Genomic DNA, 25,919 nt, shown 5'->3' on the forward strand with positions numbered 1-25,919 from the left:
TCGTAGCAGGTGAATGGGTGGGAGGGGCAAGATTTGTGGCAGGTAAGTTGGTAAAAGGGGCGCGGTCCGTGTTTGGGTGCGGCAATGATGGACATGATAAAAACAACCAAAGGGGGGCGCTCGTACACGCAGGGGTTCGTTCTGCAAAGCGGATCTCCCTCCCAAATCCCCCAAAAAACATCTCACGCCGCCCCCGCCCCCCCCCCCCCCCTCCATCTCCACATCCCGTTCTGTGCACAACACTCTGAGCCGGTCACAGACATCTGCACATACAGAACACAAAATCACCTCTGATATCATTTATGAACAATGTCCCTCAATTTCAAGGGGGGAAAAAAAGCAGATAATTCATCTCTGGGTTAATACAATTTACAGGTGCAAAAAATAATAATAATAAATAGAATTTCCCCCAGTGCAGGTAAGAGAGTGGGGTCCGAGCTGAAGCAGGTCACGTAGATTGGGTCGTGAACCAAACGCCACCTGACACAAGGAAACCCACAGCAGAGCTCACATTAAGCACCTCCCCCCCCCAACCCCCCCCACAGACCTGCTTTTCAACCACTGGCTGATTTGCAGCTGATTTGAACGAGTCACTTTGATTACACCAATTTACACTAATTAAGGCCTTAATTAAAGCCAGGTGCGCCGGAGTCACTTGTGCCACCTCCACACAGTCAGGTTGGGTCAGGGTCATATCCCCCCCTGCCCCCCCCCGCCCATCCCACCCCCCCCACACTGTGATTAGCCTGTGAGCAAAAAGGACACCAGCGTCTTTATCACCAAACAGCCAAGGCACTGCATTTCACTGCGTGTGTGCGTGTGTGAGTGAGAGAGTGTGTGTGTGTGTGTATGTGTGTGTGATGTGGTGTGGTGTGGGTGTGTCGTGTGCGTGGTGAGTGTATGTAGTGTGTGTAGTGTGTGTGTGTGGAGTGAGAGAGTGTGTGTGTGCTTGTGTGTGTGTAGTGGAGGTGTGTGTGTGTTGTGGGATGTGTGAGTGTGTGTGCGGTGTGTGTGATTTGTATTGAGCACTTTGCGTGGTGGGGTTAATTCGTGCAGGCCATGTGGTGTGTGATAGTGGGTCTGATTGGTGCGGTGGTGTGTGTGTCGTAGCAGTTTGAATGGGACGTAGTCTCAGTTGTGTTGTGAAGGAGAGGTGGGTGGTAGGGGTGGTGTGCCAGCGTTTGGGTGTGTGTAAGAGACGCGGGTGGGGTCCAGGGCAGTGGGGCTTTCGCGTCAGTGGGGGTGATGGGGACGGGGCGGTCTGTGCTCAGAGCTTGTTGGAGCGTCTCAGCGTGTCTCGACCAGGAGCACGCACTGGGGACACTTCGGTGGCGGGCAGGGACTCTCTCCGAGGCGGCCATGGAATGGGCCAGCGGACTCTCGAGCCTGAGTGAGGCGGATGTCGCCCTCGTAGTCGTCGCGGTGCTGCCGCAGCCGGTGGAAGCCGTCCTTCTGCCGCGTGGACTTGGCCGAGCACACGCACCAGATGATGCAGGCCGTGATGACCAGGGCGGTCATGGAGGCCGCTGGGGGGGGAGAGAGGCGGCGGTGAGAACAGGAAACGGTAAAAACAGGCCAAGCACGGGAACGCACCACAAAAGAAAAATTAAAACTAAAAAGGCATTGACAAAAAAAGAACTGAATTTAGAAAAAACACTACTGAAAGAACATGAAAAGCAGTTAAAATAACATTCTGCAACAATTAAGTTAAAATTAAAAGCTAGAATATAAAAATAAACATTTGCCGTGTTTCACGTGCTTTTGTAATTCGCTTTGGTTAAAAGCATCTACAAGTGACTAAACTATAATTTGCAGTATTCAAAATGGCTTTAATGGAAGAAACAGTCTCGGCTTCTGCACAGTTTAGCCACCAAAAAATGAACTCAATGAACTCCTGAAGGTCCTGGCAGGCTGTGAATCTGAGGTCTGACAGCATTGCAGACTACCAAGACTCCTGAAGGTCCCGGCAGCTGATTGGGCCAGACTACCAAGACTCCTGAAGGTCCTGGCAGCCGATTGGGCCGGACAACCGAGACTCCTGAAGGTACCGGCAGCCGATTGGTCCCGGCTTCCTCCACTCACTTACCCGCGGTGGCCACCACAAACTCCCGGGGGAGGCCGAAGATGTGGTTGTCCATGTCGAATTCGATGATGATGGAGCTGGCGGCTTCATACGACGACACGAACACCTGGCAGAGACGGGTTTCCCCACACGCGTCAGACAGACACGCCTTAAACACAGCTTAACATACGTACCGCCCCGATGTTTGAGAGGCATTATGGGAAATTCGAAGTCTGTCTATATAAATGAATGCACATGCACTCTCCTACACTTTTACGCAGTAAAAACACTGTGTGTATTTGTGCACAGGGTTTTCCCTTGTGGGTGCTTATGAGAAACACTGCATGAGTAATCGCTGATGTCATCGCTGAGGTCATCGCTAGTCCCGTAGACCCTCACACACCCACCTTCTGCCGCTGCTGCTGGTAGCCGTCGGCGACGGCCTCGATGTTGTGAGCCCCGGGGGCCAGCAGGGCGTGGAAGTACCCCCCCTCGCTGGTGAACACGCGCACCCCCCCGTTCAGCACGATCATCGCCCCCACGATGGGCCGCCCGCTCTTATCCTGCACCACGCCCCGCACCCCTTTATGCACCTGAGACGGAGCGAGAGAGAGAAAGAGAGAGAGAGAAAAAACACAGAGGGGGTTTAAATTTGGAAAGAACATTCTGGAACACCTTTCAACGCACATTAGACCACCTCAATCGTAGTTAGACGGAAACCTCATATCTGGCAGAAACAGAAGTCTCAGATCGCAGAGGGGGGGGTGGGGACAAAAATATAATTTGTCCCCACCAAGTTAAAAAAAAAAACAGCCCATGGTGTTCTGATATTTACACGAAGCACTTTGTCCACATCACATTGTAAACTCCGTCTTATTTGTCCAGGGACAGTACTTACAGCCAAACTCTGTTCTACTCTGTAAAGCGTGTTTGTGACAGTTCTCCGTAAAAAGTGCTATACAAATAAAATTGAATCGAAATTGAATCTTCACCTGAAAGAAACATAACCCTGCTCCCTATTTTCACGCATTTTGACATCAGTCCCTGTCCCAGGATAAAATTCCACACAGAAGCAATTTCCTTTACTTTTTTCTGAATGTATCCAAAACAATAAAAAGACCCTTAAATCTGCCTGTACCCTCAGAAGCAATGGAACAGAGTTTTTACTCATCCAGACAGCGCTCTTAAAACAGACAGAACTGGTTTAACCTTGGAATCGGAGAGGTAAACAATTTTATATCTGTGTAGAATCCACCACACCTTCCTGACCAAAGCAAACCATTATCATATCAAATCATAAAGGAAATGGCTTCTGTGTGGAATGTCATCCAGGGACAGAGAATGATGTCAAAATGCTTGAAAATAGGGAGCAAGACCTGGTTATGTTTGTTCAGGTGAAGATAAAAACAGGAATCGCGTTTGACTGTAAGTACTGTCACTCGACAAATAAGACAGAGTTTACGATGTGACGTGGATGTCAAAATGTACGCGCTCACTCTCAGTGGTAGACATGGATTTTCAACAGCGTTCCTTTGCTGCATTCCACTATCTATTTTATTTTTAATTTTTTTTAAAGGAGACAGGACAGCCTGACTGTATGCCTTTTCTTCCACCTTATTCAGACTGGGAGAACAGACAGAAACGGGACCACAGGGTCGGGTTTACAAACGTGCACAGGAAGTAAAACCCAAACACAGGAAACAAACAGATAGTCGTATGACACATAATTTGAATTTGACATATTTGGATGTGCTGCACCCCAATGAAGATGTGGAGCCAAGCCCCGCCCCACCCCGCCCCACTCACCTCCACCAGCATGCTGAGGAGGGACTTCCTGTTCTCCGCCCACAGGCGGGACAGCTGGTCAGCAGCGGGGAACAGGCAGCAGCCCGTGTACACGGTGATCTCAGGACAGTGCCCGAAATCCAGACTGAAGTCCTGAGAATTGGGACCGATATCAGCGTCACACACACTATACACAAACTACACACACACACTACACACAAACTACACACACACACTATACACAAACTACACGCACACACTACACACAAACTACACACACACACTATACACAAACTACACGCACACACTATACACAAACTATACACACACACACACTATACACAAACTACACGCACAGACACTATACACAAACTACACGCAGACACTATACACAAACAACACGCACACACTATATACAAACTACACACATAGGCCTACACTATACACAAACTACAGATACACACACACTATACACAAACTACACACACACTACGCACTATACACAAACAACACGCAAACAGTATATACAAACTACATGCACACACTATACACAAACTACACACACACACTATACACAAACTACATGCACACACTACACACTATACACAAACTACACACACACACACTATACACAAACTACACACATGCACACACTATACACAAGCTACACGCACACACACTATATGCAAACTACACACACTACGCACTATACACAAACTACACACACAAACTACACACACACACAGGTTAGTGTACCTTCATGCTGCCCATGTGACTATGCCATTCGGCTGCGCGTAGGACGCCCCCCGGAATGTTCTCCACTGCAGACACACAATAGGGACGGGTGAGCTGGGCCCCGCTGAGCCTCCTCCATCAGGCTCGCTAGCAGGACAGAATTCCCCCAAATCTACACCCCACCCACTCTCAGCATCACCGCCTACCTACCTTGGCTGTTTGGACACCCGGGACGCCCAAGGTGCATCGTGGGATGGTTGTTGGCATATACGGAAGCAAGGTACTTCAACGTGTCTTCATTCTCCACTGAGCACAATATGAAAAACAGCCTTTTGTCAGGAAACTTAACAAACATTAAAGCCTTACACCAGGAAACAGAGCCTACACCAGGAAACAGAACATTACAGGAAAGAGAGCCTACACCAGGAAACTGAGCATTACAGGAAACAGAGCCTACACCAGGAAACAGAGCATTACAGGAAACAGAGCCTACACCAGGAAACAGAGCATTACAGGAAACAGAGCCTACACCAGGAAACAGAGCATTACAGGAAACAGAGCCTACCCCAGAACAGATTACAGAAAGAGCTACACAGGAAACAGACATTACAGGAAACGAGCCTACACCAGGAAACAGAGCATTACAGGAAACAGAGCCTACACCAGGAAACAGAGCATTACAGGAAACAGAGCCTACACCAGGAAACAGAGCATTACAGGAAACAGAGCCTACACCAGGAAACAGAGCATTACAGGAAACAGAGCCTACACCAGGAAACAGAGCATTACAGGAAACAGAGGCAGAGCACAGGACATACCTGGCTGGACAGGTTTGTTGTAGGGGTAAGTGGCGAGCAGCGTCCCCCCATCCAGAGCCACAGAGCAGTTAACTGGTCGGATCGCTACACGCCCTCATGGATCTGAACGCTGCACGCATTCCACACACACGCATCTACGCGACATACAACACCAAAAAACACACGCTCCTATGGACACATACTCACCACACGACACACGCATCTTGCGAGTTACTGCACAGGTAACCCCACTCGCTTCCACACAGACACACAACCCTTACTGCGAGTCGCAAAGCCACGCCTTCGGCGTCTGACGTACCACGCTCTATGCACAACCGCCCAGTACACCCGCTCTACTGCGACGCATTACCTGGACACGGTAACACACCGCATCTACCTGCACAACTGCACACAACACACACACGCATCCTTACTGCGACGCATTACCTGCACACAGGTACACACACACGCATCCTTACTGTGGCGCATCAAACGCCTGCATGTGCAAGAACTGCGGTCTCAAACTCCAGTCCTGGAGAGCCACAGCATCTTCTGCCATCTTTTCCAATCATTTCCCCTTTAGGCTAAAACACACCAAAATCCCACAGATGCTGCATCCCTCCAGAACCAGAGTCTGCCCTACAGCCTCGCCCAGGACTCCTCTCTTAACCCCCCTCCTGCCTGCTCCCACAAGTCTTTGTCACCGCCCACGATTTTGCAATGTCAGAACTTGCCCAGCAAAGAGAAATACATACGAGTAAGTAAACCAGACATTCCACTGGTTAACACATAGCTCAGCTGGCTAGCTAGCATTTAAAGAACAAATTAAATGAAACGTGTATGTTCAAAATGGCAACTACTCCAATCACACACAGTAACAAAACACCACATTTTAAATCAAATAACAGCGATTGTTCACTAGTATGTAACAGGACTGACTGAAACTGAACTTCTCGGGCATTTGTCACAGGAAATAACAGGTGGTTTTTGTTTGCGGCTGCCTCAACAATATTGGGAAACATCTTCCAAAAACATCTTGAGAAGAAACATCTTGCGAGCGTCTGAAAGCGGTCTGCAGGACGTGAAGAGGAGGAGCAACTGAGTGAGGATCTGGGTGAAGGGGAGGAGGAACTGACCAATGGGGAGGAAGAACTGACCGAAGGGGAGGAGGAACTGACCGAAGGGGAGGAGGAACTGACCAATGGGGAGGAGGAACTGAGTGAAGGGAAGGAGGAACTGACCAATGGGGAGGAGGAACTGACCGAAAAGGAGGAGGAACTGACCAATGGGGAGGAGGAACTGACCAAAGGGAAGGAGGAACTGACCAATGGGGAGGAGGAACTGACCGAAGGGGAGGAGGAACTGACCAATGGGGAGGAGGAACTGACCGAAGGGGAGGAGGGACTGACCGAAGGGGAGGAGGAACTGACCAATGGGGAGGAGGAACTGAGTGAAGGGGGGGAGGAACTGACCAATGGGGAGGAGGAACTGACCAAAGGGGAAGAGGAACAGACTGAAGGGGAGGAGGGACTGACCGAAGGGGAGGAGGAACTGACCAATGGGGAGGAGGAACTGACCGAAGGGGAGGAGGGACTGACTGAAGGGGAGGAGGGACTGACCAAAGGGGAGGAGGAACAGACTGAAGGGGAGGAGGGACTGACCGAAGGGGAAGAGGAACAGACTGAAGGGGAGGAGGGACTGACCGAAGAAGTCTGTGTCCAGGTCCTTCTTGTGCGCGTTGGTCAGGCCCACCTCAGAGCTGCAGTGCTTCTCCTGGGCCAGCTCCCGCCCGTCCGGGTTCACCAGCGGCAGGATCACGATCCTCGTCCTGTCAATCAGCTGCGGGGGGGAGGAGAGGGGGCGGAGCATGAGAGGAGGGGGCGAAGGAGGAGGAGGGGGCGGTCCCGGGAGGCCGCGGGACGCTCGGGACGCTCGCGGCGCCTCACCTTGGTGACGGAGGGGCTCTTGCCGTAGTTGATGCACAGGAAGGCGGCCAGCTCCAGCAGAAGCTCCGTGCCCACCGGCGCGTTGCCGTGGATACCGCCCACGAATCGCACCTTGGGCTCGGCGGGCTCGGGCACCTTGGGCATGTTGGAGATTTCCAGGGCCCAGATGGTCCGGAATTCCACGCTCTGCCCCAGACTGGCCCAACCAATCAGTGATGAGAAGCAGGGAACCAATGAGAGATGAGGGAATAAAAACTTGAGTTACCATACTGGTTTCACCATGAAAAAGATGACTTCCAGCATCAGATGAGCAACTGAGAGCAGACCAGCGTACCTGTACAGGTAAGAACAGGTCAGTGTACCTGTACAGGTAGGAGCAGGTTAGCGTACCTGTACAGGTAAGAGCAGGCCAGCATACCTGTACAGGTAGGAGCAGGTTAGCATACCTGTACAGGTAGGAGCAGGCTAGCGTACCTGTACAGGTAGGAGCAGGCTAGCGTACCTGTACAGGTAGGAGCAGGTTAGCGTACCTGTACAGGTAGACTCAGGCTAGCGTACCTGTACAGGTAGGAGCAGGTTAGCGTACCTGTACAGGTAATAAAAGACCAGCGTACCTGTACAGGTAAGAGCAGGCCAGCATACCTGCACAGGTAAGAGCAAACCAGCGTATCTGTACAGGTAGGAGCAGGTTAGCTTACCTGTACAGGTAAAAGCAGGCCAGTGTACCTGTACAGGTAGGAGCAGACCAGCGTACCTGTACAGGTAGGAGCAGGCTAGCGTACTGTACAGTAGAGCAGGCTAGCGTACCTGTACAGGTAGACTCAGGCTAGCGTACCTGTACAGGTAGACTCAGGCTAGCGTACCTGTACAGGTAAAAGCAGGCCAGCGTACCTGTACAGGTAGGAGCAGGTTAACGTACCTGTACAGGTAGACTCAGGCTAGCGTACCTGTACAGGTAGGAGCAGGTTAGCGTACCTGTACAGGTAGACTCAGGCTAGCGTACCTGTACAGGTAGGAGCAGGCTAGCGTACCTGTACAGGTAGACTCAGGCTAGCGTACCTGTACAGGTAGGAGCAGGTTAGCGTACCTGTACAGGTAGACTCAGGCTAGCGTACCTGTACAGGTAGGAGCAGGTTAGCGTACCTGTACAGGTAGGAGCAGGTTAGCGTACCTGTACAGGTAAAAGCAGGCTAGCGTACCTGTACAGGTAGACTCAGGCTAGTGTACTTTTGCAGGTAGGAGCAGGTTAGCGTACCTGTACAGGTAAAAGCAGGCTAGCGTACCTGTACAGGTAGACTCAGGCTATTGTACCTTTGCAGGTAGGAGCAGGCTAGCGTACCTGTACAGGTAGGAGCAGGTTAGCATACCTGTACAGGTAGACTCAGGCTAGCGTACCTGTACAGGTAGACTCAGGCTAGTGTACTTTTGCAGGTAGGAGCAGGCTAGCGTACCTGTACAGGTAGGAGCAGGTCAGCATACCTGTACAGGTAGGAGCAGATTAGCGTACCTGTACAGGTAGACTCAGGCTAGCGTACCTTTGCAGGCGGGTGATCTTGGGGAAGTTGTAGGTGAGCCCGCGCAGGAACTCGGACAGCTCGTTGTAGGCGCGGTAACGGAAGCTGCTGTGGGGGGCGGTGGACTGCAGGAGCTGCTCCAGGCCGCGCTCGCTGGAGAGCTCCTTGATGAAGCGCTCAAACTCCTCCTCCGTGGGGTCCCGCGTTGGGGGCGGGCCCTTCGCCGCCGCCCCCTCCTCGCTGCGCACCCGCGTCAGCCGGAAGTCCACCACCTCCACCCCCTCGTCCGGCACGGTGGCGTAGACGGTGACGGGAGTGTACCTGGGAGGGGGGGGGGGGGGGGGGGAGGTCAAACTCAGCGCTCAAACACAGAAGCGTAGCATCATGGGTAAGGAACACAAGGTTGCAGGTTTGATTCCCAGGTAAGGCCAATGCCGTTGTATCCTTCAGCAAGATACCGAACCTGAATTACTTCGCTATATTTACCAGCTGAGTAAACGGATGCCGTGTTAAAACAATGCTTGTGAGGGGAGACTCACCCCCGCGCGGACGCAGTCAGCTGGTACGTGCCGGGCACCAGGAGGCGCCAGTAGTCCCCGGCCTTGTTGGTGGTGATGGAGTGATCCACCTCCGCCACCGTGATGGTGGCATTGGAGATGCCCGTGCCGTCCTTCCCGTCCATCACCATCCCCTTCACCCCCTTGTGCACCTGCGAATCAGAGACACTCACTGCACTGCCAATCAACCAATCAGCCAATCAGCACCATCCCCTTCACCCCCTTGTGCACCTGCGAATCAGAGACACTCAATGCACCGCCAATCAGCCAATCAGCACCATCCCCTTCACCCCCCCGTGCACCTGCGAATCAGAGACACTCAATGCACTGCCAATCAGCCAATCAGCACCATTCCCTTCACCCCCCTGTGCACCTGCAAATCAGAGACACTCACTGCACTGCCAATCAGCCAATCAGCACCATTCCCTTCACCCCCCTGTGCACCTGCAACCCAGAGACACTCACTGCACTGCCAATCAGAGAGAGAGAACGAGAGAAGGAGAGAGATGGGGGCTGTGAGAAAGAAATATAGGGAAAAAGAGGAAGAGAGGGGGAGTGAGAGAGACGAGGAAAGGGAGAGAAGGAGGGAGGGAGAGAGAGAGGGAAAGGGGGAGGGAGAGTAGGAGGTAGAGAGAGAGAAAGACGGCGTGGGAGAGAAGGAGAACAGACCTGGTGTATAAACTGCAGCAGGGCCTGCCGGTTCTGCTCCCAGTACATGGGCAGGTCTTTGGCAGGCGGGTATTTCACGCAGCCCAGCTCGATGGTCACCTCAAAGCAGTTTGTGTTGAGGTAGTTCCAGTCCTGCATGCCCCCTACAGGCCAGACAGAGAAGAGCCACGTTACTGAGCTCCAGACACATGCACATAATGTGCAGCCAATCGGCTGCCACGTTACTGAGCTCCAGACAAAAACACAAATGGGCAGCCAAACAGCTGCCACGTTACTGAGCTCCAGACACACGCACACACGGGCAGCCAATCAGCTGCCACGTTACTGAGCTCCAGACACACGCGCACACGGGCAGCCAATCAGCTGCCACGTTACTGAGCTCCAGACACACAAACAAACGGGAAACCAATCAGCTACCACGTTACTGTTTACACTACCCTGGGAGTACTCCTTCAGAACAAAGACAGACCAGAGGACAGGTGTTAACGCCTCATTAACACACAGTGCTCAGGCAGGTGTAGGGAGACCTGCACCCCAGGCCGCACTCACCTGGCACGCTGTACCAACCCGCCCCGTTGGTGATGCCATCCTGGAAGAACTCCCCTGGGTAAAGGTCTACACACGGTATCCCCTTTTGCATGAGAGGATTACCCTGCAGATAACCACACGCAAGCATGCGCACACACACACATACACACATACACACACGCATGCACGCACAGACACACACACACAACACGTGCACACACAGAACATCAGAAAACACAGTCAGCAGATCAGGAATCCAAACACTCACTGACATTGTTCTCACCGACACAACGATGCTGTTCATCCCTAACAGAAATCCTAAAGCACGTGATCTTGCTGAGCATTTTCCCCAGTAACCTGCTTTAAAAATATGAGCAACCATACAACTATGTAAGTACAATCCTAGGCGAGTGCGTGTCTGTCTGTCTATGGTGTGCGTGAATGGTGTATGGTGTATGTGTGTGCGCGCGTGTGTGTGTGTGTGTGTGTGCGTGTGCGTGCGCTCGTGCGTGTGCCGTTACCTGTGCGTACGCCAGAGACACCATCTTGAAGACGGCGTCGTCGGGGGACCTGCTGTAACCCCTCAGGCCCTCCGCGTTGTCGTCATAAGGATAGTTCACCACCAGAGACCCTGCAACCGACCAATCAGCTCCGCTCAGCAGCCACGCTCACACCCCCCCCGAGCCAATCAAATCCTGCGTGCTCCTCGTAGCCCAGGCACACACTTGAGCTCGTCTGTGATTTGTAGGAAAATTCAATCTGCTAAATTTCTTCAGGGCCCTAGACCTCAGGGAACCTCTCCTCCAACTGAACATGGAACTGCATTTGACTCACATTTGAATTGCTTTTGAATCACTAAGAATTTCCCCGGGATGAACTTACAAGAAGCTCACCATTCTGGCTCTCGTGAACTCACTCATTTCAAACTGGCTGTGAAAACCTACATATATATTAAATCAGGAAGGAGCAGATCACAGCAGGACTGGACATTTCGGCTCTGAGCTTTCATAGCTTTTACCCACCATTAACGGGTTGCAGCGTAGCATAATGGTTAACGAACTGGGCTCGTAACCTAAAGGTCACAGGTTGTACCCTTGAGCAAGTTACTTAACCTGCATTGCTTCAGTATATATCCAGCTGTATAAGTGGATGCAATGTAAAAATTATGTTAAAAAAAAATTGTTGTGTAAGTCGCTCTGGATAAGAAGCGCCTGTGATGTAATTCACAGGGTAAGGAGCTGGTCTTGTAACCTAAAGGTCAATCCTGTTCTCAGGTAGGACACTGCTGTTGCACCCCTGAGCAAGGTACTTAACCTGTATTGCTTCAGTAAATATGCAATGTAAATGCTATGTAAAAAGTTGTGTAAGTCGCTCTGGATAAGGGCGTCTTACATGCCTGTAAGGCAATGTAATGCAACTTCGTTTGAATCTCCCTGCTCCACCGTTCATGTACACAGAACTGCTCTCGCCAGGCTAGGGTACTGCCAACAGACAGGGTGTAAGAGGTTTAGCGGGTGTAGCATGTGTAGCGGGTATAGCGTGTGTAGCGGGTGTAGCGTGTGTAGCGGTTGAAAGAGGTTTAGCGGGTGTAGCGTGTGTAAGAGGTTTAACGGGTGTAGCGTGTGTAGCGGGTGTAGCGTGTGTAGCGGTTGAAAGAGGTTTAGCGGGTGTAGCGTGTGTAAGAGGTTTAACGGGTGTAGCGGGTGTAGCGTGTGTAGCGGTTGAAAGAGGTTTAGCGGGTGTAGCGTGTGTAGCGGGTATAAGAGGTGTAGCGGGTCTAGCGGGTGTAGCGTGTGTAGCGGTTGAAAGAGGTTTAGCGGGTGTAGCGTGTGTAGCGGGTATAGCGTGTGTAGCGTGTGTAGCGGGTATAGCGTGTGTAGCGTGTGTAGCGTGTGTAGCGGTTGAAAGAGGTTTAGCGGGTGTAGCGTGTGTAGCGGGTATAGCGGGTGTAGCGTGTGTAAGAGGTTTAGCGGGTGTAGCGTGTGTAGCGTGTGTAGCGGGTGTAGCGTGTGTAGCGTGTGAAGCGGGTGTAGCGTGTGTAGCGGGTGTAAAAGGTTTAGCGGGTGTAGCGGGTGTAGCGTGTGTAGCGTGTGTAAGAGGTTAGCGGGTGTAGCGGGTGTAGCGTGTGTAGCGGGTATGGCGTGTGTAGCGTGTGTAGCGGGTGTAGCGTGTGTAGCAGTTGAAAGAGGTTTAGCGGGTGTAGCGTGTGTAGCGGGTATAGTGTGTGTAGCGTGTGTAGCGTGTGTAGCGGGTATAGTGTGTGTAGCGTGTGTAGCGTGTGTAGCGGGTATAGTGTGTGTAGCGTGTGTAGCTTGTGTAGCGGGTATAGCGGGTGTAGCGTGTGTAAGAGGTTTAGCGGGTGTAGCGTGTGTAGCGTGTGTAGCGGGTATAGCGTGTGTAGCGTGTGTAGCGGGTGTAGCGTGTGTAGCGGTTGAAAGAGGTTTAGCGGGTGTAGCGTGTGTAGCGGGTATAGTGTGTGTAGCGTGTGTAGCGTGTGTAGCGGGTGTAAGAGGTTTAGCGTGTGTAGCGTGTGTAGCCGGAATAGCGGTACTCACCTCCGTGCAGGTTAGCGGACAGGACGAAGGGGTACATTCTCAGCCAGTTCATCACGGCGATGGTCTCCGGCTGCTGGGGGTCCGGTATGGCGGTGAACTGGTCAGGGAAGTTCCGGTTCAAGTCAAAATTGTTGCTGTTGTTGCGACCCACGTAGCCTTTGACGTCTCCTGAAAAGACCAAGAGCGATTTAGTGGGTCCGTTCCACCTTGAACACTGACACAGCAGCACACGTTAACCCTCCTGTTCTGTTCATTTTTTAGGTACAGCAAAAATGTTCCCGGGTGATATAAACATACAGGGGGGGTTTGCAAATACATGAAATGAACCATTTTCATTTAGAATGTTGATTACACTAATTAAGGCCAGTAGAAGAAGTTTCATACTGAAAAAATAATTTTAAGTATTTTTCCTAGATTTTCAAACTTTAAAAAGGGTCAATTTGACCCGCAACATAACAGGAGGGTTAAAGAACCAATCAGGCCTGTACACGGTCAGGCCTGGGAACCAATCAGGCCTGGGTTTCCGACGGGTTCCTCCCGGTTGGCCCTTACCCTCCTGAGCCAGCTCGTACCCGTCGGGGTTCATGGAGGGCATGATGTGGATGCGCGTGCTGTTGACCAGCTGGGTGACCTCGGGGTCGCTGCCGTAGTTACGGCACAGGTACTCGATCAGGTTGAGGAGCACCTCGCGCCCCACCACCTCGTTGCCGTGCATGTTGCCGATGTACTTGAACTCCGGTTCCCCTGGAGACGGAGAGAGAGAGAGTGAGGTGAGAAAGAGAGGGAGAGAGAGAGAGAGAGGGAGAGGGAGAGAGGGAGAGAGGGAGAGAGAGAGAGAGAGAGAGGGAGAGAGTGAGAGAGAGAGCGAGAGAGGGAGAGAGAGAGGGGGAGAGGGAGAAAGAGGGAGCGATGAGGGTTTTGGGAAGCGAGGCAGGCGTTGCCCGGAGGCGACAGGTCAGAGGTCACGGGCCGGCGGGCCGTACCTTCCTCGTGCACGCCCGGGTTGTCGGTGATCTCCATGACGTAGAGGCGGCGGTTCTGCACGGACGTGCCGACGGAGTAGAGGCGGGTGATGGCGGGGAACTCGGCGTTGTAGCGGCTGAGGAAGAGCTCCATGTCGTTGTAGTGGTGGTGCCGGAAGTCCTGCGGCTGCACGGGCTGGGGAGGGGGCGGCGAGGTCGCCGTCGGGGTCGCGGGGGCGGAGCTCACGTTGGAGGCCGACGTCGCGTTGCTGCCCCCGGTGGTGGTGGGTGGGAGCGCAGGGGTGCTGGAGGAGGGGCTGGGGAGGGGCTCCTCCCTCACAGCCGCCAGGGTAAAGTTGAGCTCCGTGGCCTTTTCTTCCACCACCTGCACGCCCCCTACAGTCATGGGCTGGTATCTGCAACACACACACACACACACACACACATTGCATAATGTACAATTACACAAACACACACACACACACACACACACACACACGGACACGAACATGGACACAGACACACATAAATACACACGGACACACAGAGACACACACACACACACACGCTCACACACACACTCACACTGTCTCACACACACACACACACACACACACACACACACACGCGCGCGCTCACACACACACTCACACTGTCTCTCACACACACACACACACACACACACAGGGGGGCTGGCCAGAGGTACACACTTGGCTGGGACTCACCCGGGGAGACTGGCCGTGATGTTGTAGCTGCCGGGCAGGAGGAGACGGTAATAATCTCCAAACTTCCCTGTGGTCACGTTGTGGTTGTTTCCCGCGACCGTGACCCTCACGTCTGAGAGAACGGTCCCGTTCTGCGCCTCTCTCACATAACCGCGCACTCCGATGTGCACCTGCAGGAGGCCAAGCGGGTAGAAACCAAGAGCAAGTGAGAATGTGTGTGTGTGTGTGTGTGAGAGAGTGTGCGAGTGTGTGAGAGTGTGTGTGTGTGAGACAGTGTGTATGTGTGTGTGTGTGTGTGTGTGTGTGTCAGACAGTGTGTGTGTGTGTGTGTGAGAGAGTGTGCAAGTGTGTGTGTGTGTGTGTGAGAGAGAGTGTGTGAGAGTGTGTGTGTGTGAGACAGTGTGAGTGCGTGTGTGTGTATGAGACAGAGTGAGTGTGAGTGTGCGTGAGTCTGTGTGTGAGACAGCGCGTGTGTGTGTGAGACAGCACGAGTGTGAGTGAGTGTGTGTGAGTGTGTGTGAGCGTGTGTGTGTGTGTGCGTGAGTGTGCGTGTGTGTGTGTGAGTGTGTGTGTGAGTGTGCGTGTGTGTGTGTGAGTGTGTGTGTGTGTGTGTGAGTGTGTGTGTGTGCGTGAGCATCCGTGCATCCGCACAGCAGCAGGATGCAGTTGCAAGCAGCCGATCACAGTTGCCGCGGTTACCTTCTCCATGTACGCCAGCAGAGACTCTCGGTTGTTGTCCCACTCGGTGGGGAGCTGCGCGGCGTGGGGGTGCTTACAGCAGCTCAGCTCCATGGTGATCTCCAGGCAGTTCCCCTTCAGGTAGTTGTAGTCCTGCATCCCTCCTGAACAGACACAGCAAAATAACAACACAGGAACATCTCACAGAGAGTTTCAGAGAGGCACTGGCTCAGCGTTACTCTCACAGCGCGATCTGCTCCAGTGGAAGATAGCTTTCACAAAAACGCGATAACCAACGCGGACAGCGCTTCGAATCGTCAAATCTGCAAAAAGAGATTGTCACAAAATTGTGACCATATTTATGAAGTGATCCAATTCGCGTGTGAGCGTGCAGGGATGTTCCTGCATACAGAAGTCGGAGGCGGCCGCCTCGGCCAAATTTTGTGCAGCCTCCACAAAATTATGACAGGTGTCGGCTGCGCAGCGCTAGGGACTTCCATAATTTGTAACTGCAATGGCGCCATTACTCTCATGTGGTGCTGTATCGTAACCAGCACAGTGCGCCAGGAAAAGCGTTACTGAAGAGAAAGGCAAAGCTACAGCACTGTATGCATGGAGTCTGTCCATCATTTTAACGTGTTCAACTTTAAATACATATGGCCCGAATAACCGGTTTTTTTAGAAAGAAAGTTTGTGAGGAAGAGCGGGAGAAAAGACAGGAGTCACTATCTGATGGTTAGTGACCGTTAAAAAGTACCACTCATATTACAAACAAGATATGGTAAATTTTATCACACGATCATAATTAAAGAACCACCTCTGCCTCATTTTCAGCCAGTTGAAACCCTGAGTATGGTATGTGTACTGTATGTGTGCGTAAGCCCAACTGTGTGTTTAGTTTTATATAATAAATTAAACATTGCATAAGAAAACACACGTATCCCCTATCACCCCAGGGGGGGTACGCTGGGCGTGTACCAGACTCGAATGACAGCAGTTTGTGTGCATTTCCTAACCAAGTCCTGCAGCGGCAAGCAAAGACAAACAGAGTGACCTCAAACTGTCCCACCCTGCACAGGGGCTGTAATCCGATACCATGGTGAGACAGGGCCCAGCCAATCAGGCATGCCCTTACTGGAGCCCAGCCAATCGGACATGTCCTTAACGGAGCCCAGCCAATCAGACAGGGCCTGAGAATAGGAATCAAAGCATATTTCATCTGCTTCTGTGGCCCAGAGAGCAGAGTTGAAAATTCCATCATCCTGAGCCAACATCATGTGTCTTCAGTTCCTTCTTAAATAATTATTTTTTTAAAGTTTATTTTTTCTCCCACAGTGGACAGATGAAACAAGAGGGGTTATATATACACACAAGAGGATATACACATCAGAACTTTGTCTATGAGATTGGTAGGGGTTCAAAGAGCATTCAGAATTACAGATATAATTAATTATATATGAAAAATATATATTAGAATAAGAATAAGAATATTATAATATTTTACACTTTTATTTTTCCTCCTCTCTCTTTACTCTCTCCCTCTCCCCCATTATATGCTCCAATAATTAGGGCGGCAAAACTCAATGGGTAACGATAGACCAGAAATAGACAAATATAGGAATACAAGAACACACAAAAACCTAGTGTAATAAAAAAATTTTTTTAGAGAAACTGAAGGAGAGGAGAATTTAGTCTCCAAGGATAACCCAAACATGCTCGATAGACAGGTGCAGTTAAATCACACACTGTAAAAAACCAGATGTCAGGAAACAGAGAATACAGCATCTTTCACTCACACAAGCACACATACCTACACGTTATACACACACACACAACGACTTAAATACACCCATATGCACACAAACACATACACAAATACAACATGCCCCATATCCTTAAAGTGAGCTCCATAATGTTCAGGACAAATACTATTTTTTTTTCCCAATACCTTGATTTGGCTCTGTATTTTCTGGGTTTGTAATCAAACAAATACACATTCTCAGCTTTTATTTAAGGGTATTTTTATACACTTTTGTTTCACCATCTAGAAATTAAGAGCACTTTTTATACATAGTCCTCGCATTTCAGAGCACCATAATGTTTGGGACATATTAATGTTATGTGAATGAAATTAGCCATGTGAAGTACAGGCGAAGTACTTTGCCGCATATCTTTTGCAAACAATGATTGTTTGAAGTCTGTGACTCATAGACATCACCAGATGCTGAGTATCCTCTCTGGTGATGCTCTGCCAGGCCTGTACTGCAGACATCTTCAGCTCTTTGAGATTTCTGAGCTGACCAGTGCTCTCTTTCTTCTTAATTAAGTTCCAAACTGTTGATTTTGGTAAGCTTAAGGTTTGGCCTATGTCTCTGACTGTTTTTTCATATTTCTCAGCCGTGTAATGGCTTCCTTAAATTTTTAGAGGTACAGCTGTGGTCCTCGGGTTGACAAACACCAATAACAGATTCCAAACAGTCCCAAAAATTATGGTGCCCTGAAATTGAGTGGGGCTATGAATACAAACTTATTTCTACATGGTGAAACCAAAGTGTATAACAAATCCTAAAATAAACATACCTTTTAATAAAAGTTGACAATCTGCACTTTAAATGCGAGTGAATTGTTTTAATTGCGAATAAAATGATTACTGATGGCTTAGAATCAGTCAACAGCAGATAGCTACCAGGTATCAGGGAATTCACACCAGCAGCATGGGGCTGCTGGGAAGTGCAGTCCAGAGCAGCTAATTCAGAGAGAATGCAGCCCCATCTGGAACCGGCCCCCAGTCCTCCCAAAATTCACCGACAGAGAGTAGAGGCGGTTGAGACTGTCTAGCACTTTGGCATCACACCAACAACAACCTCTGTTTCAGTCACCACACCATAGACAATCCATGCCAACATAAACTCTCAGCTATTCGCCAGCTAAGAACCCTGCACGTCAAAAACCGCACCTCCTCCTCCACTTCCTGCTCTGAAGAGTTACTGAGCTATTTCCTGTGTACGGTGCCATCTGTTTTTTTCAGCAAGCTCACAGACTCAGGAAAAAACTCTTCACAATCACACGCGCGGCTGCCAAAATCATCGGTCTTCCCACTCCCAGCCTGTCCAGCCTCATCGCTGCGACCACAACACGTAAAAGGCACACACAATTTTCACAATTTCACCTGGGCATGTCGAAGTGTCCTTGAGCAAGACACCTAACCCCTAACCCCTAACTGCTCTGGCGAATGAGAGGCATCAATTGTAAAGCGCTTTGGATAAAAGCGCTATATAAATGCAGTCCATTTACCATTTACCATTTACATGGCCCAGAACCCCCCCACCGCACAGCCACTCCAACCTTCTCCCCTCAGGTCAGAGATACAGCACGCCCACGCGTAGGAGGCCTCGCTTCGGCAAAAGCACCGTATCCTCTGCCAAAAAGACGCCTGGCAGCTCTAACCTCCCCCCCTGCGATTCCGGTCTAACCTCAGCTCAACATCTCGGCTCAACCTTCCGCCATTTTGTTCTGCTGTTACGTCGATGTCGACCTCAACGTTTTCCGGTGGAGCGCGATTCAATGCGTTCATGTTTTTGACATGAAAAGGAATTTCCCCACCGAGGACAATAATCTATCTATATATCCATCTATCTACAGTATATCTATCTCCAGAAAGCAAAGCAATCCTTTCACAGCTACTTCCAACGATCCACCTGACCAAGCTAGACTCGGGGCACTTAACGTTAAAAAGAATTTCCCCACTGAGGACAATAATCAATCAATCAATGAATCAATGAATCAATGAATCAATGAATCAATCAATCTATCTATCTATCTATCTATCTATCTATCTACAGTATATCTATCTCCAGAAAGCAAAGCAATCCTTTCACAGCTACTTCCAACGATCCACCTGACCAAGCTAGACTCGGGGCACTTAACGTTAAAAAGAATTTCCCCACTGAGGACAATAATCAATCAATCAATGAATCAATGAATCAATGAATCAATGAATCAATGAATCAATGAATCAATGAATCTATCTATCTATCTATCTATCTATCTATCTATCTATCTATCTATCTATCTATCTATCTATCTATCTATCTATCTATCTATCTATCTATCTATCTATCTATCTATCTACAGTATATCTATCAGGACCTGGCTCAAGGGCCATGACAAAAAGGCCCACTGCACACTGACGAATTTAAAAATAAAATTCACATTTATCTAAATTAACCTAATTATACCAAAAACAAGAGAAACGTGGGGTGTGAAAGTCAGCATTATCAGTAGTGTAGGTGAGTGGATGTGTGAAAGGTATGCTGACGCGCTGTTGTAAGGTGTAAAACCAGAAACACAGCCAACACCTAAACAGGTGCCAAAATGTGGGGGAGGGCGCGCTCCCTCAAACTGGAGACGGGCCATCTCAATCTCTCTGGGAGCCCTGGCCACAGGTGTTCCCAATTGCACCACCTCTGCACCACCTCAACAACCCTCTGCTCTGCCCTTCAGGCACCTGTGAACAACACCACAACGAGCAGTACTGGCAGCAGAGCAGGGGGGTCATCACAATATCTATCTCCAGAAAGCAAAGCGTCCTTTCACAGCTACAGTTGCTACTGCAGCCAGATAACTTCCAACGATCCACCAGACTAAGCTTAGAATCGGCGCGCTTAGCCTACCGTTAAGCAAAGTACTCTACGTTTCACGTCAACAGACTGTGTGTGCAAAACGCTTATGATCTCAACTGCAGTCTGGATTGCATAAAACGGCCGGCAAAATAATATTGTCTAGGATGTCAAAAAACGCCCCACAAGCTAGCACTGTATTCCAATGAATATTAAAAATACATAAAATATAGTTAACAGGTTTAAAGTTTCCCCAGTTAACCTACTGAATAATTCCACTAATTGGAAAAAAATTCACCAATTGCCTCAGCTTCGAGACAGCGTTCAAAGCCTCCCTATTAAAGTCTTCCACACCTCAGGATCTGTGCATATCACCAGTCTCACAGCTGTGTGTGACAGAGGTGAGACCTCACTGACGGAGTCATTAGCATCACTGCGAAAATTAGCATCGCTGTGAAAATCTAAATATAAGTCATCTACGCATTCATCACTCCCTGCACACCTAACCTAACCTGCCTGTGAACAGAGGCCTCCCTCCTCCACACCCCACAGAGCTCTGATTGGCCCTTTCCCAGGACCGGAGGGAGTTTCATTGGTTAGTGAAGTTATTGAAATTATATACCGCTCCAGTGTGCGTTTATACTTCACTTGGGACGTCACTTTGAGTTCATACTTTCATATAGCCTATATTTACACCCCAAAACTGCCAGGACAGTGCGGTGTCTGGAGGGGGGGGGGGCAGTTTGGAGGGTGGGGGGGGTTTGGAGGGCACTCTTTAATGCGATTAACACACAAAGACCTGAGGGGGAACTGGTCGGACAAGAAAAGAGGAGTGAGGTGACTTGAGCACACGCTGGGGAAAACGTGCGATTTGATTGGGTGCGAGGAATGGGGTCTCGCACTTCCCCACTCATCCGGGCCCTGGAGGGGGGGGGGGGACTCGGGGACAGAGGTCGGGCCGAGGCCCACGTCTCCGCCTGCTGAAGGGCACAGGGCACTGCAGGTAATAGGTGCAGGTTTGACCATTTCAGCCTGTGACAGGAGGCCAGTCCTGAAGGTAACTGTGCGGATTGAGTTCCCTGCCAAAGAAGCAGGGGGTGGATGGGATTACATCTAGAATAAGTGTAACACGATACCAGGTAATGTCTCGCTGTGGGAGAGAGACAGCGGAACAATTCTGCCCGGCGGAGCAAGCACATGAGCGGTTTTAACACAGCCAAAACGGCACGGTAGGCTGCCTAAACACGCCCCCACTGTGGATTGCCACAACTTAGTACAAACACAAACCCACCACCCCTGAGGTCGCTAACACACCCGTGCACTTAGTACAAACACAAAACACACCACCACTCAGGTCACTAACATACCTGTGCACTTAGTACAAACACAAACATACCACCCCTCAGGTAAATAACACACCTGTTAATTTAGTACAAATACAAACACACCACCGCTGAGGTCACTAACACACCTGTACACTTAGTACAAACACAAAACACACCACCCCTCAGGTCACTAACACACCTGTTCATTTAGTACAAACACAAACACACCACCCCTCAGGTCACTAACACACCTGTACACTTAGTACAAACACAAAACACACCACCCCTCAGGTCACTAACACACCTGTTCATTTAGTACAAACACAAACACACCACCCCTCAGGTCACTAACACACCTGTTCATTTAGTACAAACACAAACACACCACCCCTCAGGTCACTAACACACCTGTGCACTCAGTTGGAACACAAAAGTACCATTCCTGTAGGTTACCAATACACCGGTGCACTGGTTCCAAACACAAACACACACCTGAGCATGTGGTGACCTGCAGGGGTAGTGTGGTTGTACTAAAACACCTGTGCACTCAGTACACAAACACAGGCCTTCTTGGCACCACCGAGCAGAGGAGTGAGACAGGGGACACACTGCTGGCTAAATCCCTCCCTCTGGTCGATCGTGTGCAACCATGTGCAATGGCCCTGTGGGACTGCCAGCCGGTCGCCATCATCACGGTTAAGTTTTGACACCAGAATGTGGGGTGAGCAGCTGCACTGAACCCCCATATTAGCAGGATGAGCCATACTTTCTGTCCCCTTCTGAAGGCAGCCAGCAATGCACTGCAGCCATAACACCTCTGCTCTCCCACAATGCACTGCAGCCATAACACCTGTTCTCCCACAATGCACTGCAGCCATAACACCTCTGTGCTCCCACAATGCACTGCAGCCATGACACCTCTGCTCTCCCACAATGCACTGCAGCCATAACACCTCTGCTCTCCCACAATGCACTGCAGCCAAACACCTCTGCGCTCCCACAATGCACTGCAGCCATAACACCTCTGCGCTCCCACAATGCACAGCAGCCATAGCACCTCTGCTCTCCCACAATGCACTGCAGCCATAACACCTCTGCTCTCCCACAATGCACTGCAGCCATAACACCTCTGCTCTCCCACAATGCACTGCAGCCACAGCAGCTCTGCTCTCCCACAATGCACTACAGCCATAACACCTCTGCTCTCCCACAATGCACTACAGCCATAACACCTCTGCTCTCCCACAATGCACTGCAGCCACAGCACCTCTGCTCTCCCACAATGCACTACAGCCACAACACATCTGCTCTTCACCAGTTTGGAGTTGTTAATGTAGCGGAGCAATGCCAGCTAGGTCAGAGACACCTTAAAGACATTACATGTCATTTTCAAAAGTACACAGGGGTCCACTGCACCCGATAGTCAAGCCACAATGTTCAAGAAACTGAATTCACATGTAAATGTTAATATATAACATATAGCAGATTATATCAGGTATATATAAAATCAGCACAGAAAAGTCCTCTTAATATGAACAGAAAACTGGTAGTCAGCCCATCTTGTTATTAACAGTTCCAAGATGCTCACCAAAGTACAATAAAGCTGCCCTAAAGGGCATGTCACCATGACAACGAAGCATTTCCCCCTCGGTTTCAGCAAAGCGCGTGATAGCTGTAAAAAAAGATTTTATGGTCGGGTCGGGGGGGGGGGGGCAACACGATTATAAGGTTAAAATGAACTCACCAGATACGTCGTACCACTCGGCACCGTTTACGATGCCGTCCTTGAATGTCTCAAGCGGGGCGTCCGGGCAGTTAGGCTCGCCGGTTGCCATGACTGGGTTGCGCTCCGCGTACGTCCGTGCCAGGTACCTGAACAGCGAGTCATCCGACGACTTGCTGTAGTGGCCCTCGGGGTCGTGAGATGCCGAGTCGTCAAAGGGATAGCTGGCCACAACCGTGCCCCCGTGGAGGTTCCCGGACAAGACGAACCTGAAGCACAGGATCAGTCTCATCTTGCTAACATCTCCTCCACAAGCAATTCAGTAACGGTGTCAAACGTACTTGTGAAAGGTACCACAAAAGACAAATGTGTGACATGATGACATTTTTATACAAAATGCATCGTGAAATGTTCTATTCTGATCTGCACAGAAACCAGAAACATTGTTATTACCACTAACAGACATTATTTCTGACTATAGGCTGACTGTTTTATTTTACTTGCTCTACGCTAGCGAACAGCCACAACAGGGTGAATCTCTATTAACAGCATGCAAGCTGATACGGTAGCTGACTCAAGTTCAGAACCATGACTGTGAAGCAATCATTTAGAATAAGTGTAACAGGAAACGAGCAATGTCAACATCAGCGAGTCAAGAAAGCTAAACTAAGTAAGTTAGCTAGCTAACACAAACTAACAGCAAAACGTGATGAGGTGGGGGGCTGAAGCTAGAGAATAACTGTACTTGTTCTCAAGAATCCATTTAATCACGGCCGTGACTTCCGGGACGTCTTCTTTTCTGACGTTTATGATGTCAAACTGGTCCGGAAAGCTTCTGTTCAAGTCGATGTTTTTGGCATTCTTTCGACCACCGTTGTCCCCGTTACAGTCTCCCTCCACGGACTTCTCGAAGCCGTCGGGATTCATGCTCGGCATGATGTAGATGTCGGTGTTGTTGACCAGGTCCGTCACCCGCGGATCCTCCCCATACCGGGTCAGTAGGTGTTCTACCAGGTACACCAAAATCTGCCGGGACACCGTCTCGTCTCCGTGCATGTTCCCCACGTATTTAAATTTGGGCTTCCCCGGTCCGTCCGCAGCGGGGTCCTTCGTGATTCTCATCACCCATAGCTCCCTACCCTGTACCGATTGGCCCACGCTGGACAAATTCGCGACATGAGGATACCTGTCCGCCAAAGATTTGAGAAGCCGCGTCAGATCCACGTAATTGTAGTATTTATTGTAAGATTCTACCTCCTCCGACGAACTCCTCCTCGCCCTAGCCTCGCAGACGGTAGAGGGGTTGAGAGAATATACGAAAAAAACAGCGACAATCAAGGCCGCGTGGGTATTTTTCTTCGATGTGTGCAGCTGCCCTAGTTTTACTATCGCCATATTTCAGAGAATCTCCTCTTTGATCTTTCACTCGGACTTCCGTCACAACGCGAATACTCCAGTTTTTGTTATTCGCGTCTGACTATCTTCCTATTTTCTCTCAACTTCCCTTTAACCTCGGAGAGGGGCGGATGTTTTCGCTGACGTCATCTTAACGGAGGCGGGACATGTGTTTCGATCTTTCGATCCTGCATACTGCCACACACCGTTTGATTTTAAGAGAATCTTTTTCACGTTCACAAAATAACCTGTTCTGAGATATATGATTTATTCATTAATTTCCACCCCACGAGATAAGATGTATTTCAATACTGGTCTGTTTGCTCATAACCAAATTTTATTAATAGTTTAAAACATCACTGTTCGCAATGTTTGCAAGAACTGCATCTGTAGTTTATTCTTTTTATGTGTACAGGGGAATGGAACAGGGGAAATTTTGAGGAATTTTACATATTTAGGGGGAGTATTTAACCTATTTTGGGGTGGGGGGGATGTAACCCCTTGTCCCCTCCATAAATTACACCCTTCCACACATTACATGTGTGAGGTTGAGACCATGTTAATATTTAAATGGAAATTGAAACCCTACAAGTGTTTCACTCAAATCATTAGGCCACAGTTTACAGTAGTTCACCATGATTTGTAAATGTTATGTCCCTTCTCAGGCTCCAAAGAATCCAGCAGACTCTATGAATTCTTTTCCACACTATCCCCAGGCTCACCCAAAGCTGTGCTAATGGCCTCTAGTATGTAACAGTAGGCTACAGCAGCCTGCAGTGGGCTGGCTGGGAGATGCTGGCAACTGAGATCAGTGGTAGGGCCCTGGAAAAAGGACAACGTACATAACGTGATGCTCATGCATTAGTGCGAAAAGCAGTACGGAAAAACAGAAGAGCACCTCTTCCTCTCATCCACTGCCCCCATCAATGCCCCCATCCATCCTCCCAAATTTCCCATAGGCGATCAATTGTACTGAGATGTGGTGACTGAAAAGGCCATAGCGTATGATTCGCATCATTTGCATACTCATCACCCATTGGATGGGGGCCCTGTGGATGGGGGCATTGTCATCCTGGAAGAGACCACTCCCATCAGGATAGAAATGTTTCATCAGGGAATAAAGGTGATCACTCAGAATAACTTTCTATTGATTTGCAGTGACTCTTTGCAGAGTCTGATCATGTCCTGCGTTAGCCTTTTCAGTCACCTGCGGAAGAGTGGCTCTTCTGGTTTTCCACTAATGCACGAGCATCACGGTCATCGAATGTGCACTTTTGGCCACAGTTTCCAACCCTATTTACTGTCCCATAGATCTAAATGCAGATGTTACTTCAGTCACTGCTC

At 49.9% G+C, this 25,919-nt stretch overlaps 2 protein-coding genes across 2 annotated transcripts; both read right to left on the reverse strand.

Moving 5' to 3' along the window:
• Positions 1-1,287: 1,287 nt before the first annotated feature.
• On the reverse strand, positions 1,288-5,602 carry LOC135236739 (carboxypeptidase D-like). The gene is made up of 8 exons (XM_064303253.1): positions 5,587-5,602; positions 5,401-5,472; positions 4,793-4,888; positions 4,604-4,668; positions 3,869-4,000; positions 2,470-2,655; positions 2,087-2,189; positions 1,288-1,526 (listed from the first exon to the last, which is right to left on the reverse strand). Exons 1-8 carry the CDS (start codon positions 5,600-5,602, stop codon positions 1,288-1,290), a joined length of 909 nt encoding a protein of 302 aa, XP_064159323.1.
• A 191-nt stretch (positions 5,603-5,793) lies between these two features.
• Positions 5,794-24,709, reverse strand: cpda (carboxypeptidase D, a). The gene is made up of 15 exons (XM_064301900.1): positions 23,926-24,709; positions 23,202-23,449; positions 15,535-15,677; positions 14,836-15,005; positions 14,132-14,526; positions 13,701-13,892; positions 13,149-13,316; positions 11,115-11,224; positions 10,615-10,717; positions 10,066-10,208; positions 9,379-9,548; positions 8,861-9,160; positions 7,326-7,521; positions 7,083-7,218; positions 5,794-5,826 (listed from the first exon to the last, which is right to left on the reverse strand). The coding sequence occupies exons 1-15, from the start codon at positions 24,573-24,575 to the stop codon at positions 5,810-5,812; spliced, it is 3,141 nt and encodes a 1,046-aa protein (XP_064157970.1). The 5' UTR covers positions 24,576-24,709; the 3' UTR covers positions 5,794-5,809.
• Positions 24,710-25,919: the final 1,210 nt, after the last annotated feature.

This window comes from Anguilla rostrata, chromosome 12, assembly GCF_018555375.3.
Source record: "Anguilla rostrata isolate EN2019 chromosome 12, ASM1855537v3, whole genome shotgun sequence".
NCBI classification, from domain to species: domain Eukaryota; kingdom Metazoa; phylum Chordata; class Actinopteri; order Anguilliformes; family Anguillidae; genus Anguilla; species Anguilla rostrata.

What these genes read in the sequence shown, in the direction of transcription:
- LOC135236739 (XM_064303253.1), bottom strand. An exon ending in CAACAAACCTGTCCAGCCAG is followed by an intron (nt 4,889 to 5,400) that starts GTATGTCCTGTG and finishes TATTGTGCTCAG; the next exon opens with TGGAGAATGAAGACACGTTG. An exon ending in ACCAGCAGCAGCGGCAGAAG is followed by an intron (nt 2,190 to 2,469) that starts GTGGGTGTGTGA and finishes CGTCTCTGCCAG; the next exon opens with GTGTTCGTGTCGTCGTATGA.
- cpda (XM_064301900.1), bottom strand. Translation starts at nt 24,575, where the DNA reads ATGGCGATAGTAAAACTAGGGCAGCTGCACACATCGAAGAAAAATACC. An exon ending in GTCCGCTAACCTGCACGGAG is followed by an intron (nt 11,225 to 13,148) that starts GTGAGTACCGCT and finishes GGTCGGTTGCAG; the next exon opens with GGTCTCTGGTGGTGAACTAT. An exon ending in TGTCTCTGGCGTACGCACAG is followed by an intron (nt 10,718 to 11,114) that starts GTAACGGCACAC and finishes GGTTATCTGCAG; the next exon opens with GGTAATCCTCTCATGCAAAA.